This window comes from Oncorhynchus gorbuscha, linkage group LG13, assembly GCF_021184085.1.
Source record: "Oncorhynchus gorbuscha isolate QuinsamMale2020 ecotype Even-year linkage group LG13, OgorEven_v1.0, whole genome shotgun sequence".
In the NCBI taxonomy this organism is placed as follows: domain Eukaryota; kingdom Metazoa; phylum Chordata; class Actinopteri; order Salmoniformes; family Salmonidae; genus Oncorhynchus; species Oncorhynchus gorbuscha.
In genome coordinates, this window is record NC_060185.1 from 69,792,789 (window position 1) to 69,811,333 (window position 18,545).

At 46.3% G+C, this 18,545-nt stretch overlaps 1 protein-coding gene across 9 annotated transcripts in view; it reads left to right on the forward strand.

The window, feature by feature from the left end:
• The window catches only part of LOC123993439 (transcription factor COE3-like), a 107,300-nt gene that overhangs the window by 74,328 nt on the left and 14,427 nt on the right, over window positions 1-18,545 (forward strand). For all 9 annotated transcript variants that reach the window (XM_046295593.1, XM_046295594.1, XM_046295596.1 and 6 more), the window contains exon 11: window positions 9,907-9,995. In XM_046295593.1, coding sequence (XP_046151549.1) covers window positions 9,907-9,995 — 89 coding nt within the window. The remainder of the gene's footprint in view (window positions 1-9,906; window positions 9,996-18,545) is intronic.

An 18,545-nucleotide genomic window follows, 5' to 3' on the forward strand; every position in this document is an offset into this window, starting at 1 on the left:
CAGAGCAGGAGCTGGTGTTGGGACCTGATTGTTGTGTGGCGTAAAGGAGACCTGGTGCCCACTACCTCTCAAGCTCTTTAAAACACCACTAAACCATTAAGAGGTTTTCAGCATGGTCAGTCACTGTTTTTTCATATTGCCTTGGTGTTGGGCAGTGTTCCTATCACTGTGAGGGGAAAACAATGGCACCTTACCTACCTACCTACCTACCTACCTACCTACCTACCTACCTACCTACCTACCTACCTACCTACCTACCTACCTACCTACCTACCTACCTACCTACCTACCTACCTACCTACCTACCTACCTACCTACCTACCTCTCCTCTCCTCTCTCTCTCCTCTCTCTCTCTCTCTCTCTCTCTCTCTCTCTCTCTCTCTCTCTCTCTCTCTCTCTCTCTCTGTCTGTCTGTCTGTCTGTCTGTCTGTCTGTCTGTCTGTCTGTCTGTCTGTCTGTCTGTCTCTGTGTCTGTCTGTCTGTCTGTCTGTCTGTCTGTCTGTCTGTCTGTCTGTCTGTCTGTGTGTCTGTCTCTCTCTTTCTCTCTCACACAGGCTGAACACATGGAACACATTAGCAAAATATTCCATATGGAATGCTGAAGGTCTTGTGAACATGTAACAAAGGAGTGAGTAATACCTTAGCTTCGCCGTAGAGTCGATTTTGAACCTCTGTAAAATATTTTACTTCCTCACCGTTGTGTTGGCTTTTCCCTTCTCTGTTGACAATTTCTTTTGAAGTACTGTAAGCTGACTAATTGACTACTGCACTTTTATTGTTTAATTACTCTCACTGCAACACATGGAGGTAATTATGCATAAGCATGTGTGGTATCAACTTGCATGTACTGTATAGCAAGACACATTTTTTAACCATGTGTCAATTTTTTTCCTAATTTTGTTGTACTGTAGATTTCCACATGATTGAGCATACATACCCCCCACCCTATACCTACAGTATTGCACTGAACGACAGTCGGATCAAACATGTAGTTTCTTCACATAGACGCAGAGGAACATCACATAGATTGTTGTCCTCTAGAGCATGGAGAGAAGTGGAGGTGACAGAAACACACCCACTCCCTTCTGTTGTCTCACTTGTCTCCTGTGAGATCCGAGAATGACGCAACCCTTGTGATTAGAGTGTGCATCCGCTTCAGTGGTGAGATATGTTAATCAGCTAGTGAATAATTACCTCCTTGGTGCCTTGACTAGACTGGAGTGACAAGGCTGGCAAAGTGTTTGCCTCAAAGAAATACGCCCCCCCCACACACACCTGATAAGTTATTATTTTTGAGTCACAGCCTAAAATGTCCCCACAGAAACGCAAATTATCTGACATTTGTTCCACAAGTCCCCTCCTTAGAGAAGAGCAGATCTGTGTCTTTAATATATGAAATGTGGCATGTCTCTGTGGAAGAGAATTCCCTCAATGGAGAACACTGTTCTTTCCAATAAAAAAGGAATCTTCCGCCAGTAACTTAGTGGTCTAGTGTGGTGTCAGACAGGGCTTAGTGGTCTAGTGTGGTGTCAGACAAGGCTTAGTGCTCTAGTGTGGTGTCAGACAGGGCTTAGTGGTCTAGTGTGGTGTCAGACAGGGCTTAGTGGTCTAGTGTGGTGTCAGACAGGGCTTAGTGGTCTAGTGTGGTGTCAGACAGGGGTTAGTGGTCTAGTGTGGTGTCAGACAGGGCTTATTGCTCTAGTGTGGTGTCAGACAGGGCTTAGTGGTCTAGTGTGGTGTCAGACAGGGGATAGTGGTCTTGTGTGGTGTCAGGCAGAGGTTAGAGGTCTAGAATGGTGTCAGAGATGTTAGTGGTCTAGTGTGGTGTCAGAGACGTTAGTGGTCTAGTGTGGTGTCAGACAGGGCTTAGTGGTCTAGTGTGGTGTCAGACAGGGCTTAGTGGTCTAGTGTGGTGTCAGACAGGGCTTAGTGGTCTAGTGTGGTGTCAGACAGGGCTTAGTGGTCTAGTGTGGTGTCAGACAGGGCTTAGTGGTCTTGTGTGGTGTCAGGCAGAGGTTAGAGGTCTAGAATGGTGTCAGAGATGTTAGTGGTCTAGTGTGGTGTCAGACAGGGGATAGAGGTCTAGAATGGTGTCAGAGATGTTAGTGGTCTAGTGTGGTGTCAGAGACGTTAGTGGTCTAGTGTGGTGTCAGAGACGTTAGTGGTCTAGTGTGGTGTCAGACAGGGGATAGTGGTCTAGTGTGGTGTCAGGCAGAGGTTAGAGGTCTAGAATGGTGTCAGAGATGTTAGTGGTCTAGTGTGGTGTCAGAGACGTTAGTGGTCTAGTGTGGTGTCAGACAGGGGATAGTGGTCTAGTGTGGTGTCAGGCAGGGCTTAGTGGTCTAGTGTGGTGTCAGACAGGGCTTAGTGGTCTAGTGTGGTGTCAGACAGGGGATAGTGGTCTAGTGTGGTGTCAGGCAGAGGTTAGAGGTCTAGAATGGTGTCAGAGACGTTAGTGGTCTAGTGTGGTGTCAGACAGGGCTTAGTGGTCTGGAGTGGTGTCAGACAGGGCTTAGTGGTCTGGAGTGGTGTCAGACAGGGGCAAGTAGAGGTCATAGGAGCCATAGAGTGTACATCAGTCTGGGTAAATGTTGCCATAACGCCAAAGTGTTTTAGTCTTAATTAAAAGTGTGTGTTTGGTGAGGGAACTGGCTGGACGAGGCCCCTTCATCTTCCCTGGTGGCTCACCACTTTAAAGAGGCCAGTATGCCACGTCTGTCTGGGGCCCGTCCGTCTGTCTGTCAATCACAGTTTAAAGTTCATGAAATTTCTATGAGCATCGATCGCAAGGTGGGGGAGGTCGGAGTGTTGGAGTGGCGGGCCCGGGTGATTGATCAAGCCTTTTGCTTTGAATTTATTTTCTATGCTTTCACTGTGATGGGTGTGTGTATGTGTGTGTGCGTGTGTGTGCGTGTGTGTGTGTGTGTGTGTTGGGGGGGAATGGTGTGTACTATAGGTCTATGTATTGAGTTTGTTGTACAGTATGTACAGTGCAGTGTAGATGCTGGTGGATAAATGTTTGGGGATATCAACTGTTTACGCTGACAAAAAATATTGTATAGCAAGTCAGACTGGATGTTTTTCATTGTATGTTTGTATGCATGTGTGTCACAATTTCATCTTATTTTGAATGAGGGACAAATTAAAGAGAGCGAGAGAGAGGGATGAAAGGGGTAAATCAATAGCATAGTGCATTGTGTGTAGCAGTGGGCTTTAGATGCTTGTCAACAGGTCGGTGCTCCACAACCTCCAGCAGGCTCCACAACCCCCAGCAGGCTACACAACCCCCAGCAGGCTACACAACCCCCAGCAGGCTCCACAACCCCCAGCAGGCTCCACAACCCCCAGCAGGCTACACAACCCCCAGCAGGCTACACAACCTCCAGCAGGCTACACAACCCCCAGCAGGCTCCACAACCCCCAGCAAGCTACCAAACCCCCAGCAAGCTACACAACCCCCAGCAGTCTACACAACCCCCATCAGGCTACACAACCCCCATCAGGCTACACAACCCCCATCAGGCTACACAACCCCCAGCAAGCTACACAACCCCCATCAGGCTACACAACCCCCAGCAGGCTACACAACCCCCAGCAGGCTACACAACCCCCAGCAGGCTACACATAGCAGAGTCAGATGAGTCCTTCTGCTCACACTGTTGTGCGTCTGACAATTTCTTCCCCCAGAAGGAAGGGAGAAAATGATCTGATACACACACCTGTAGACACAGCGATGACGCATAACATAAATAAAGATTAAGCCCATGCTGCTCTGGGATGCAAGCCGCTCCAAATCCCCCGTATCCCCTGTTCTGTCAGTCGGGCGTTGGACGTGGGCTTGGGACTTGATGGTATATTTCATATGGAATTTGAAATGATAAGTGCAATGAAGGACAATTCACGGAGAGCCTATGAGCTGAGTGTGGTGGAGGAGGATAGTGGAGATTTATGGGTTTCGGGATGATCCTCATCGGGGACATGACTGTGCAAGATGAAGAAAAAGGACTCCCAAAGTGCATATTCTATCCATCAGCAATATCTGGTAAATATGTACAGAATCAGCTAGAAGCCAAGTAGAAAAGCAGAAGCCACTTAAGTGTTAGGAAGGGCAGCGGCGGTGAGGAAAAGCACATAAATAGATGTAAACACGTTGGAGAATGAGGATGTAAACATATGCTGAATGAATGTATATATATATATATTCTGCCAAGGCCCCATTTGAGCATGCAAACGTTTTTAAAGCTTGGGAGCCTTAGTCCCTACCACCCGTGAGACTGATTGTAAAAGAGCAGTGAGACAATGGCTACGTTCCAATAATATTAACTGACTTCCTATTCTAGACGACCAATCTGAAAGGACTTTATTAGTGAAAGTTCTGTAGTTGAACACCTATCCAATACCCCAGTAGCAGCAAAGGAAAGGAATGTATTTAAGAATATTGGCCCAGTTTTACTTTACCATGTTTTCCATATTTGTTAGATTGGGGGGGGGGGGGTTAGTTGAGCATCCCCTCTGATCACGCTGACCTTGTAGAGGTACACTGTTTTACCTCTGAATGAACCTCTTGCTCCTGCCAACTGAAGTCGTTTGGGTCCTTTGGAAAGCAGAGCTGTTTGAAATAAGAGAGAGAGCAACATGGGAATTGATTTTGAGGGAGCTTTAGGTATCCTCCTCTTAAACCTCTAGAAATAGGTTAGGACATCTGGCTCAATGTGTGGAGGTTTGTCACATGGATTGAAAGATGATATATTGCACTTTTAAGATAAAATGGGAATTTAGTTTTGCAAATCAAATCAAATCAAATGTTTTTGGTCACATACACATGGTTAGCGGATGTTAGTGCGAGTGTAGCGAAATGCTTGTGCTTCTAGTTCCAACCGTGTAGTAATATCTAACAAGGAATCTAACAATTTCACAACAACTACCTTATACACACACAAGTGTAAAGGAATGAATAAGAATATGTACATATAAATATATAGATGAGAGATGGCTAAACTGCATAGGCAAGATGCAGTAGATGGTATAGAGTACAGTATATACATATGAGATGAGGAATGTAGGGTATGTAAACATTACAGTGGGGCAAAAAAAGTATTTAGTCAGCCACTAATTGTGCAAGTTCTCCCACTTAAAAAGATGAGAGAGGCCTGTATTTTTTTTATCATAGGTTCACTTCAACTATGACAGACAAAATTAGAAAAAAAATCCACAAAATAAAATTGTAGGAATTTTAATTAATTGATTTGCAAATTATGGTGGAAAATAAGTTTGGTCAATAACAAAAGTTTATCTCAATACTTTGTTATATACCCTTTGTTGGCAATGACAGAGTCTTCACAAGTCTTCTGTAAGTCTTCACAAGGTTTTCACACACTGTTGCTGGTATTTTGGCCCATTCCTCCATGCAGATCTCCTCTAGAGCAGTGATGTTTTGGGGCTGTTGCTGGGCAACACAGGCTTTCAACTCCATCCAAAGATTTTCTATGGGGTTGAGATCTGGAGACTGGCTAGGCCACTCCAGGACCTTGAAATGCTGTATATAAAGTGGCATTGTTTAAAGTGACTAGTGATACATTTATTACATCCAATTTGTAATTATTAAAGTGGCTAGAGATTTGAGTCAGTATGTTGGCAGCAGCCACTCAATGTTAGTGATGGCTGTTTAACAGTCTGATGGCCTTGAGATAGAAGCTGTTTTTCACTCTCTCGGTCCCAGCTTTGATGCACCTGTACTGACCTCGCCTTCTAGAAGATAGCGACAGGATGCTCTCGATTGTGCATCTGTAAAAGCTTGTGAGTGTTTTTGGTGACAAGCCAAATTTCTTCAGCCTCCTGAGGTTGAAGAGGCACTGTTGCGCCTTCTCCACCACGCTGTCTGTGTGGGTGGACCATTTCAGTTTGTCCGTGATGTGTATGCCGAGGAACTTAAATCTTTCCACCTTCTCCACTACTGTCCCGTCGATGTGGAAAGGGGGCTGCTCCCTCTGCTTTTTCCTCTGCTGTTTCATCTCCTTTGTTTTGTTGACATTGAGTGTGAGGTTATTTTCCTGACACCACACTCCGAGGGCCCTCACCTCCTCCCTGTAGGCCATTTAGTCGTTGTTGGTAATCAGGCCTACCACTGTAGTGTCGTCTGCAAACTTGATGATTGAGTTGGAGGCGTGCATGGCAACGCAGTCATGGGTGAACAGGGAGTACATGATAGGGCTGAGAACGCACCCTTGTGGGGCCCCAGTGTTGAGGATCAGCGGGGTGGAGGTGTCGTTTCCTACTCTCACCACCTGGGGGCGGCCCGTCAGAAAGTCCAGGACCCAGTTGCACAGGGCGGGGTCGAGACTCAGGGTCTCGAGCTTAATGACGAGTTTGGAGGGTACTATGGTGTTAAATGCTGAGCTGTAATCGATGAACAGCATTCTTACATAGGTATTCCTCTTGTCCAGATGGGTTAGGGCAGAGTGCAGTGTGATTGAAATTGCGTCGTCTGTGGACCTATTGGGGAGGTAAGCAAATTGGAGTGGGTCTAGGGTGTCAGGTAGGGTGGAGGTGATATGATCCTTGACTAGTCTCTCAAAGCACTTCAAAGCCTCCATTTTGTCAGAACGATGTCAGAGTATGAAGGTAGAAGACATGACACTTAAGGTGATGATCAAATGAACATTATCATGCCTAATGCCAATTCATGAATATTGCAGATATATGGTTTATCTGACCTTAAAGTAGCAATCAGCAGTAGAAACAAAGCGGCATCCCCCCCTTTGGTTTGGTTAAAAGCTGAGGGATGCGGCTAGATAAATGTAATCGCTCTGACAGAGCTATGGATGCAAGGACTGACCATCCATTATATCAAATTTAGAATTTGAACCATGTTATGAGGCTATATAGTGTTTGTTTACATTTACTTTGTTTACAAACATTGGCGTAAAACAAGGTTATATTTTAGATCTGATGGGGTACGACAGTTGAACTAAGCTTATGAGGCATTTCTAAGTTATATTCTTCAAGAATCAATGCTTACATATCATTCATTTATAAATCCCAAAATGTATGTAGCATCTGCTGATTTAAAAGCCTCCAATTTGGACTAGATTATTCTCCTTAACCCAAAAACTTCTGTCTGACTTGTATAGTGTTCTGCTGTCACCAGCACTATCTGCCTAGTGCTATCTACCTAGTGCTATCTGCCTAGTGCTATCTACCTAGTGCTATCTGCCTAGTGCTATCTGCCTAGTGCTATCTGCCTAGTGCTATCTACCTAGTGCTATATACCTAGTGCTATTTACCTAGTGCTATCTGCCTAGTGCTATCTACCTAGTGCTATCTACTAGTACTATCTACCTAGTGCTATCTGCCTAGTACTATTTACCTAGTGCTATCTGCCTAGTGCTATCTGCCTAGTGCTATCTACCTAGTGCTATCTGCCTAGTGCTATCTGCCTAGTGATATTTACCTAGTGCTATCTGCCTAGTGCTATTTACCTAGTGCTATCTGCCTAGTGCTATCTACCTAGTGCTATCTACCTAGTACTATCTACTGTACCTAGTGCTATCTACCTAGTGCTATCTGCCTAGTGCTATCTACTGTACCCAGTGCTATCTACCCAGTGCTATCTACCTAGTGCTATCTACTGCACCTAGTGCTATCTACTGCACCTAGTGCTATCTACCTAGTGCTATCTACCTAGTGCTATCTGCATAGTGCTATCTACCTAGTGCTATCTACCTAGTGCTATCTGCATAGTGCTATCTACCTAGTGCTATCTACCTAGTGCTATCTACTGTACCTAGTGCTGTTGTGTGATCTGGGATCATGTTTCACCACCACTCCTCTCAGCCTTGGTTGAGTGTGTTAGTGGAAATCCCATTCACCCTCTCCCTCCCTTTTGTCCCAGTCGAGTGGTCACCTAATAACAACGCTCTGTTTAGTGAGACCCCAGTCGACTGTTTGATCACTTTCATGGAGAGAGGGAGAAATCGAGGGCAATAATTGGATGGTTAAATAAATAAAAAATGATACCTCGCCGACCCCTCTCTCTCTCTTTCTCCCTCTCTCTCCCTCACTCGTATTCTCGTCTCCTCTTCCCACCGAACTGCATTATCTTTCCCCTTTGAAAAAATCCAAACGTCAGACACCGCAAAGACACGAAGATGGCTGGGGGGAAAAAATCAATACAAATTACGATGGAGAAAGTGGCACTGATGGCTGGAATTGCAGCATATGTTTACACTAAATCAGGCAATCTATCTTCATATGGGGTATGTAATGCGTAGGGGGTCAGGGTTCGCGCAGCGCGTCGGCGCTCTCCAATTACTCAGGCTCTTTGCAAGAAGGCAGCCGTATCGATTGGCTGAGAGGACAGGGGCCTACAGGCAGCCAATGGGGCGCTGGGGTCAAAGTGCTAGGGGATTTTAATAAGGGGAAGTAATGGTCTTAATTTCTGGGGGGCAGTAGAGGGAGAGACGTCTGCTCGACTACCCTCCAGTCTCCCCGGCGAGATGAGATTCTCTTTCTGCCTCTCTCTCTCTCTCTCTCTCTCTCTCTCTCTCTCTCTCTCTCTCTCTCTCTCTCTCTCTCTCTCTCTCTCTCTCTCTCTCTCTCTCTCTCTCTCCCTCCCTCCCTCCCCCCCTCCCTCCCTCCCTCCCTCCCTCCCTCCTCCTGTGTGTGTCCATTCCTTCTCTCCTTCACTTGTTCTCTCACTTGTCCTACTCTCTTGGTAGATGGCTGTTTTTAGAATTCTCCCTGTCTGTGTTGAAATTCCCTTTCCCAATACTCTGCCTTAACGCTCTGACAAGGCCTTAGGAATACCTTATTATCCAAAGACATCCGTTTGGTTTCAAAGTAGACTATCCCCTCTTCATCCCAACAAGGGGGAAATCGTCCATGAGAGAGTAATCCATTCCAGGCCTCTCAGGAGCCAGGGGCAGAGATTCAAAATGGCAGTCTGTGTGGAGAGTGAACGTGTAGGCTCCGTCACCCTTCAGATAACATCCCCACCCAGCCCCAGCCTGAAAGCCCTTTTCTCCTTCCCTTGGTGTGAAACGGGCCTCCAACAAATTTGATTTAGCAGCTCGCGGGTGCCCATTCCTGAGGAAAGAAAACAAATATTGTTATAATGGTAATAACATCTATTTGCCACTCGCAACAAACAGCAGCGGGCCTTTGAAAAGACCCTGCGCTGCTGCTGCTGCCACCTTATTCTTATTCATGAAAGCGCCGGTTATGCATATTAGTGCAAACTAGCTATTCTACTTACTGGCATTTGGTGTGTCAATCATCCTTACAGGGCAAGAAGGCTGACAAATTGTCCCCAAAGTCAAATTTGACAGCCTTTTATGATTAATGGGCTTGATTATGGAGAACTATCTCCCTAACTCATTTCCGGGTGTTTCTCTTTTCCCCTTCGTATCGAAACGGAGAAGAACGGAGATTGTGTTGTTTTCAAATGGGGGGGGGGTAATGAAATACAAAGGAGGGTATGTGAGGGGCTTAGAGTGAGGGCGGTGCAATTGAATTAGTTAGGAATGCTCTGTGAAAGGGTGAGTGACTGGGACAGGTTGAGTAGAAGGTCTCACGCTTAATAAACAGCAGTAGAATAAAGAGGGAGACATGCCGGTGGGGGAAGAGATGGGCTGACACAAGGCCATTGTAGAGCTCCTGTATCAGGGCAGGACAGCCAGGCAGGGGAGATATGCTACTCTAGAATGTGACATAATACCTTCATAAGGTCATCATAAGTCCTTCAGAAGGTCTACATAGGCAAACAGATGTACAAATATTTTTTAAAAACACGATTAAAATGTGCTATTGGAAGCTATAGAAGAGCAATGGATGTTTGAGCCACTCCATTTGGTTTGTAGAGATATCACTCAGCAATATTCTAACCATGATAATTCTCTCTCTTTCCAGCCTTGAATGAGCCTACCATCGACTACGGCTTCCAGAGGCTACAGAAAGTCATCCCCAGACACCCAGGAGATCCTGAGAGGTTACCTAAGGTCAGTGATACGCCTCAGAGGACACCAAGGAGTACATCATCCCCTGTTGTTACTCCAAAGACCACCCAGACCATATAGACTGAGTTTATAGAGGGCAAACCAGATATGTTAGACTGGATTCATTTGTTCCACTCAATATGGACCTGGCCTTTGGAACATACTCCGATGCCAAGGGGCACATTGTTCTGATAACTTGTACAATTGGAAACAGGTGTTTATATGAGTGTTGTATTGGTGTTGTAGAGTTTGAGACAGTGTTTCTGGTCTTGTTATTTTTAGGTTTGAGGTAGTAACAAACATGCAGATGCAAAGTCACTGCTTATACAAATATATCTTCATTCCATGCATACGTGTAGACACATAAACTGAGTGTACAAAACATGTCATAGACTGACCAGGTGAATCCAGGTGAAAGCTATGATCCCTTATTGATGTCACCTGTTATATCCACTTCAATCAGTCTAGATTAAGGGTTGGAGACAGGGTGAAGAAGGATTTTTAAGCCTTGAGACAATTGAGACATGGATTGTGAATGTGTGCCATTCAGAGGGTGAATAGGCAAGACAAAATATTTAAGTGCCTTTGAACGGGGTATGGTAGTAGGTGCCAGGGGCACCGGTTTGAGTGTGTCAAGTACTGCAGAGCTGCTGGGTTTTTCACTCTCAACAGTTTCCCGCGTGTATCAAGAACGGACCACCACCCAAAGGACATCCAGTCAACTTGACACAAAAGTGGGAAGCATTGGAGTCAACATGGGCCAGCATCCTTGTGGAATGTTTTCGATACCTTGTAAAGTCCAAGTACTGACAAATTGAGGCTGTTCTGAGGGCAAAAGGGGGTGCAACCCAATATTTGGAAGGTGTTCCTAATGTTTTGTAAACTCAGTGTAGATGCACGCAAGCACGCACACACGCACACACACATTAGGCAGGGCCAAGAACACAGGCAGCCGTCAGGTGCCCTGGGCGGTTTGCCGCCTGGTTAGTATGAAAAGATTATTTTCCCCCTAAAAAGGTGCACCACTAAATGAGTGAGATTGTTTTGGGCAGGGAACTGCTGTAAGAGGGATACGATCAGATGGGGCCTGACAGTCTAAAACAGCTGCCAAATTGAAACCATTTATCAAAATCTGACATCTGAGATCCAGTCACCAAAAAACCAGTTTATTTGTAAATTGATACTATTAGCGAGCATATATTGTCTGGCCCCTTTCATGCCCTGATTTGTGGCGGAGGGAGAATGTCCCCATCAGCCGTTATATATTTATTTATTCAAAAGAAAACTCAATAAGCGTATAGATTTTCCTCCGTCTTCTCTTCAGCCGCTAGCTTTCTCGACATTTTAGACAGAAGGAAATAACAACCAGACTAACACGGAAAAGCTTGCTGTTCGTGAAGTACCTCATTGTTCTCACCCAATGTGGCTTGTCAGGAAAGACTCACACGGCCACTCTGGAACAGTATAACGCTGACATTTCATCCCTTTGTTATCCTCTCTCCTTTGCTTTTCTTGAAGGATGGAAAGGTTGGTCAGGACCATTTGTAGAGTCTCTTAGGCAGAGAGCAAAGCTACCCCAAGCTACATTGAGGCTATAGGCACCAACACTTGCTATTGGAACCAATTGAAGTCAAATTGAAGTCATTTTCTTTAAGCAGGAAGCAACAGAGCAAGTCTGGAAGGGTGAGAATAAGTGGGATTCCATGTAAATAATGATAGGGGAAAACACTGGCTGTTGGTTTTTGATGTTTTCCTTTGTAGCTGAGAAACCCCATTTGAGTGATTAGATTAGGAGGTTGGCAGTCGTACTTCTCCAACGAGCCGGTCCCAGAGCTGGAACCCTAGCCCCAGTGATAGACAGACAGAGCAGACCGGGGCTAAAGCATGGCCAACTGGTCACTGATGACCTCGGAGGCTGGGGCTGGATCAGTTCGCCTCTAATTTCATTTCCAGTCTGCCTTGGCTGCAAGCAGACACTTCCCCATCCAGATCTATGGAGGATATGTGGTTTAAGCTCTAGCCTTCCCTCATTGCTCAGCATGGGAGGCAGCAGCATATTTGCGAGGTCCAGGATCTTTGCGGTAGAAGACCCATTCCCAGGTCACGGCAAGTTTAACGGCCTATGAATCCTCTTAAATAGACACCTGGATGGTGATGCGGTCCTTACATGTGGAGGGCCTATTTTCCTAAGATACGGCCATACGGGAGGCCTGTTTTGATACAGAGCAGATAAACAAATGGAGACTGAGCTAAAAACCTAACCAAGGTGAAGATTTTGCTGTCTTGTCGGCCAACATTTGTTAACAGCTGAAAAAGCATGTTCTGGCCTTATATGAACTCTTAGGCTAGATGTGTTTGTCGCCTGTTTGGCCATTACATCTGAATCAACTGCCAGTGTTAATGGGGCAATTATATTCAATGCAATGTTAGTGCTGGTCTATAACAAAAGCCTGCACTCCCTATATCTAGTCCAGGACCTGAGCTGTTAGTTTGTGCTCTAATCTACACTGAACAAAAATATAAACGCAACATGTAAAGTGTTGGTTTCATGAGTTGAAATAAAAAATCCCAGAAATGTTCCATATGCACAAATAGGTTATTTATCTCAAAATGTGTGCACAAATTTGTTTACATCCTTGTTAGTGAGCATTTCTCCTTTGCCAATATAATCCATCTACTTGACAGGTGTGGCATATCAAGAAGCTCATTAAACAGCATGATCATTACACAGGTGCACCTTGTGCTGGGGACAATAGCAGTTTTGTCACACAACACAATGCCACAGATTTCTCAAGTTTTGAGGGAGCATGCAATTGGCAGAGCGTGCAGTTCACCAGAGTGGTTGCCAGACCATTGAATGTTAATTTCTCTACCATAAGCTGCCTCCAACGTTGTTTTAGAGAATTTGGCAGTACATCCAACCGGCATCACAACCGCAGACCACATGTAACCACGCCAGCGCAGGACCTCCACATCCGGCTTTTTCACCTGTGGGATCGTCTGGGGGGGGGGGGGTAGCTAGAGATAGCTAGAGATAGCTAGAGGTAGCGCTCCCTTTGTGTTGCAGCTAGGTGGCTGCAGGACGACTGTGCATAGCCAGGCAAAGGGTGATTTATCATTGTTAAGGGACCTGTCGGAAGGCTTCTTCTCCCGGTGTCTGCTGATCCCTTCTCTCCGGGAACCTCTGGAACCAGGGAGCCATCCTCCCATAATTGAGCTCCTGGAAAGCAGTGGAAGAAAATAGGTGGAATATGTCTGGCAGACGCAAGGAGGACTGGGGCGTTGGGGGCTAGGGGCACGGGCTGGGGCTCAGGGGGTTGGGTTAGGTGAGATGGGTAGAAGAGTTACGGGAGAGATTTTGCTCATGTTCAGTCCAATGTTTGATAAGTAGGATGCAGTTAATTTGCAGTATGATAAAGGCACATTCCATAACATTTTCACATGAAAAAGGCACTTATTAATGTCTTTCTGTAATAGTAAAGACATACAATTCCTTGAGAGAAATACTATTTTGTATTGTCACTAAAATATTATATAGTACTGCACATTAAAAGTAGCCCTGAGAGGAAGTGACATAGGCTGGGTTTCCAGTTGATAGGTTATGAATTGTAATTCAATTTGTAGATACAGAAGTTCAAGGGTGTTTTTTTGAATTTTTATTTAACCTTTGCTTAACTGGGCAAGTCAGTGAAGAACAAATTCTTATTTTCAATGACGGCCTAGGAACAGTAGGTTAACTGCCTTGTTCAGGGGCAGAACAACAGAGTTTTACCTTGGCAACTTGTGGATTCGATCTAGCAACCTTTCGGTTACTGGCCCAACACTCTAACTACTAGGCTACCTGCTGCCCCAAGTCATGAATTGGAGAGAAAAGAAATCCTCATAGAAAATGGCAGGCATTTTCAAACTCATGAGTCAAATTGGAATTCATTTCCTCAATCGACCTGACTTGAAGATGACCCCAGTCAGTTTAGGATATTCTATAATTCCTACTCTTTCATATCGTTCTTCTTGTGAGTTATTCCACCTGGAGCTCTTAAGTACCCTAAAGAGACGTTCACTCTCTAGATGTGTGGTCTGTCGCTTCCAGAATACAGTATGTGCCTTTCCCTCTTGGCCTGGATACAGATGAGAGCATGGAGCATGGTGGATGAAATGATTTCCACCTCTGTCTGAAGTCATAAAAGAGAGACATACACTAGCTAAAACCTGTTTTCCCCCCGGTGTAAGGTAGAAAGGGCTTTAAAGACATCAGTGTCGAGGCTTCCAGGATAGAGGCTGGGAACAGACTCTTCCTGCTCACACATAGGGAGGGAGTCTCTTGTAGGGCCAACTTCTCATCCCGTCCTGGCAGTTGACCCATTGAGGATGGAGGAGAGAATTCTCCTTTCTTTCCCTCCTGTCCTCCGTCAAGTCCCCTCTCCTTCCCCCTTCATGGTGGTGAGGTGCTCTCTCTCTCTCTCTCTACTAGAGTATGAAGGGAATCTTTACACCCTTGCATATTCCATGTTTGATGTTTATTCATATTGCAAATGGGTAATTTCAAGAATCAAGATACTACCCTTATATTGAATTCAAGTGACACTCACACTTTGTACTAGCACTATAAACCAGCATTTTACACACCATTGAAACGACTGTAGTATCTTCATCTCCTCAATCTTTCAGATCATTGGCTGAGGTGATTATTGAATGAGCCGTCACGATGCTTCTCTCCCACCATCCCTCCATCCCTCTATCCCTCCATCCATCCCCCCTCTATCTCTCCATCCCTCTACTCCTGCATCCTTCCATCCCTCCCTCCATCCCCCCTCTCCCCTCAGAGGTGTGGGCCAGTGATAAGAGATTATGATGATAACTGGGAGGCAGTGCATTACCGTATTGATTGGGGCTGAGCTTTCAGCGGCGTTAAAGCACCGCGCTCTGATTGCCGGCACTTGCGCTGACAGGAATCCAATGGCGTTGTCTCTCCTCGTCGCTATAGGGAGGGGTGTGTGTGCATGTGTGGGTATATGGGTGTTGGGAGGGTGGGGTGTATGTGTGTGTAAGGGAGGGGGGGGTATGAGTGTGAATGTGGATATGTGTGTGTGTGTGTGTGTGTGTGTGTGTGTGTGTGTGTGTGTGTGTGTGTGTGTGTGTGTGTGTGTGTGTGTGTGTGTGTGTGTGTGTGTGTGTGTGTGTGTGTGTGGGTGTATGTGTGTGTGGTTCACAACAAGGCAGTGCAAGGCCCATCTCTCACGTCCACACACATGCCTCCCACCCCCGTCCCAACAGCTACAGGACCACAAGACCTAGGCATAGATAACCCTCACTGTTATGTCACAAATTCTGTGATGTATTTTCAATGGTCCAAGTCAAGTAACATTACATGGAATTAGGTTCTCAGAACAGATGGCCTGTTCTTAATTGGTTATCTAAAGGTTCTCAGAACAGATGGCCTGTTCTTAATTGGTTATCTAAAGGTTCTCAGAACAGATGGCCTGTTCTTAGTTGGTTATCTAAAGGTTCTCAGAACAGATGGCCTGTTCTTAGTTGGTTATCTAAAGGTTCTCAGAACAGATGGCCTGTTCTTAATTGGTTATCTAAAGGTTCTCAGAACAGTTGGCCTGTTCTTAGTTGGTTATCTAAAGGTTCTCAGAACAGATGGCCTGTTCTTAGTTGGTTATCTAAAGGTTCTCAGAACAGATGGCCTGTTCTTAGTTGGTTATCTAAAGGTTCTCAGAACAGATGGCCTGTTCTTAGTTGGTTATCTAAAGGTTCTCAGAACAGATGGCCTGTTCTTAGTTGGTTATCTAAAGGTTCTCAGAACAGACGGCCTGTTCTTAATTGGTCATCTAAAGGTTCTCAGAACAGGCAGCCTGTTCTTAATTGGTTATCTAAAGGTTCTCAGAACAGGCAGCCTGTTCTTAGAACAGGCAGCCTGTTCTTAGTTGGTTATCTAATTGTTGTTATTGTCTGGATTTAATTAGCTAAATCCATTGTAGATTAGTGAGCTGAGGAATTTCTGTACATAACGAAGTGCTTCATTTATTCTGCGATAATACTCTGGAGAATGTCCTCCAAGAGTCTTTTCTTTGCATTTGTTTTCAAGATTGGGGTTATTTAGGGGGTTGTTCTTAGCATCAGAAACTGGCCACACACTTCAAATAATTGAACGCACACACACACACACACACACACACACACACACACACACACACACACACACACACACACACACACACACACACACACACACACACACACACACACACACACACACACACACACACACACACACACACACACACACACACACACACACACACACACACACAAAAACATACAAAAAACACGCAAACCGAAGCAGAGTAGCACCAACGAGCAGTAGTAAGGCCTCGAAGGTGTCGTTACCTTGAGAAGGCTGTTGTGTCTGTCATTGCCTAATGAAAATAGGAGAGACCGACTGTGGCAAACACACACACACCAGTGTGTAGAGGCAGGAATGTGTGTGTGTGTGTCTCTATGTGTGTGGGTTTGAGGCATCGGGCGGGAGGGGGTTGCCAAAGATCCCTGTGGCAGGCAGGGTGTTGCAGCCGCCAAGCCTCAGAGACATTAACTAACTTCTGTTTTATAATGGAGATTAATGAAGCGAGCACATGCCAGAGGGGGAGAGGAGAGGAGAGACGATAAGAGGAAAGAGGATGAGAGGAGGGGAGGAGGGGTCCGAGATACACTCCTCATGGGGGTATAGCGGTTGGCAGTGCCAAGGTGTGACAGATTGCGCCCTCTCTCAGTGGATAGGGACAGGGGACAGGGTTTGGGTGTAGAGCTGGGGGTGGGGTGGAGATTGACGAGAGCTCTATTGCTTTTTTTGTGGTGGGGGTGGTGGTGTCTGTGTGACTGTATATCTGTGTGACTGTATGTCTGTGTGCCTGCAGGATAGCTGTGGGGTCAGAAGGAGTGTTGGGGTGTCTATCTGTCTGCAGGATAGCTGTGGGGTCAGTAGGACTGTTGGGGTGTCTGTCTGTCTGTCTGTCTGTCTGTCTGTCTGTCTGTCTGTCTGTCTGTCTGTCTGTCTGTCTGTCTGTCTGTCTGTCTGTCTGTCTGTCTGTCTGTCTGTCTGTCTGTCTGTCTGTCTGTCTGTCTGTCTGTCTGTCTGTCTGTCTGTCTGTCTGTCTGTCTGTCTGTCTGTCTGTCTGTCTGTCTGTCTGTCTGTCTGTCTGTCTGTCTGTCTGTCTGTCTGTCTGCAGGATAGCTGTGGGGTCAGTAGGAGTGTTGGGGTGTCTGTCTGTCTGTCTGTCTCTGTCTGTCTGCAGGATAGCTGTGGAGTCAGTAAGAGTGTTGCGGTGTCTGTGTGACTGTGTGCCTGCAGAATAGGAGTGTTTACATTTACATTTACATTTAAGTCATTTAGTAGACGCTCTTATCCAGAGCGACTTACAAATTGGTGCATTCACCTTATGACATCCAGTGGAACAGTCACTTTACAATAGTGCATCTAAATCTTAAAGGGGGGGGTGAGAAGGATTACTTATCCTATCCTAGGTATTCCTTAAAGAGGTGGGGTTTCAGGTGTCTCCGGAAGGTGGTGATTGACTCCGCTGTCCTGGCGTCGTGAGGGAGTTTGTTCCACCATTGGGGGGCCAGAGGAGCGAACAGTTTTGACTGGGCTGAGCGGGAACTGTACTTCCTCAGTGGTAGGGAGGCGAGCAGGCCAGAGGTGGATGAACGCAGTGCCCTTGTTTGGGTGTAGGGCCTGATCAGAGCCTGGAGGTACTGAGGTGCCGTTCCCCTCACAGCTCCGTAGGCAAGCACCATGGTCTTGTAGCGGATGCGAGCTTCAACTGGAAGCAAGTGGAGAGAGCTTGGGAAGGTTGAACACCAGACGGGCTGCGGCGTTCTGGATGAGTTGTAGGGGTTTAAGTGTTGAGGTGGGCAGGTGGGTGTGTGTCTGCAGGATAGCTGTGGGGTCAGTAGGAGTGTTGGGGTGGACAGGTGGGTGTGTGTCTGCAGGATAGCTGTGGGGTTAGTAGGAGTGTTGAGGTGGGCAGGTGGGTGTGTGTCTGCAGGATAGCTGTGGGGTTAATAGGAGTGTTGAGGTGGGCAGGTGGGTGTGTGTCTGCAGGATAGCTGTGGGGTTAGTAGGAGTGTTGAGGTGGGCAGGTGGGTGTGTGTCTGCAGGATAGCTGTGGGGTTAGTAGGAGTGTTGAGGTGGGCAGGTGGGTGTGTGTCTGCAGGATAGCTGTGGGGTTAGTAGGAGTGTTGAGGTGGGCAGGTGGGTGTGTGTCTGCAGGATAGCTGTGGGGTTAGTAGGAGTGTTGAGGTGGACAGGTGGGTGTGTGTCTGCAGGATAGCTGTGGGGTTAGTAGGAGTGTTGGGGTGGACAAGTGGGTGTGTGTCTGCAGGATAGCTGTGGGTCAGTAGGAGTGTTGGGGTGCGAAGGTGGGTGTGTGTCTACAGGATAGCTGTGGGTCAGTAGGAGTGTTGGGGTGGGCAGGTGGGCACAGAGGAAGGGCAGTCTGGCGTGGTGGATTTCAGATAGATGTGAAACTCTACTAAGGTACACTCTCA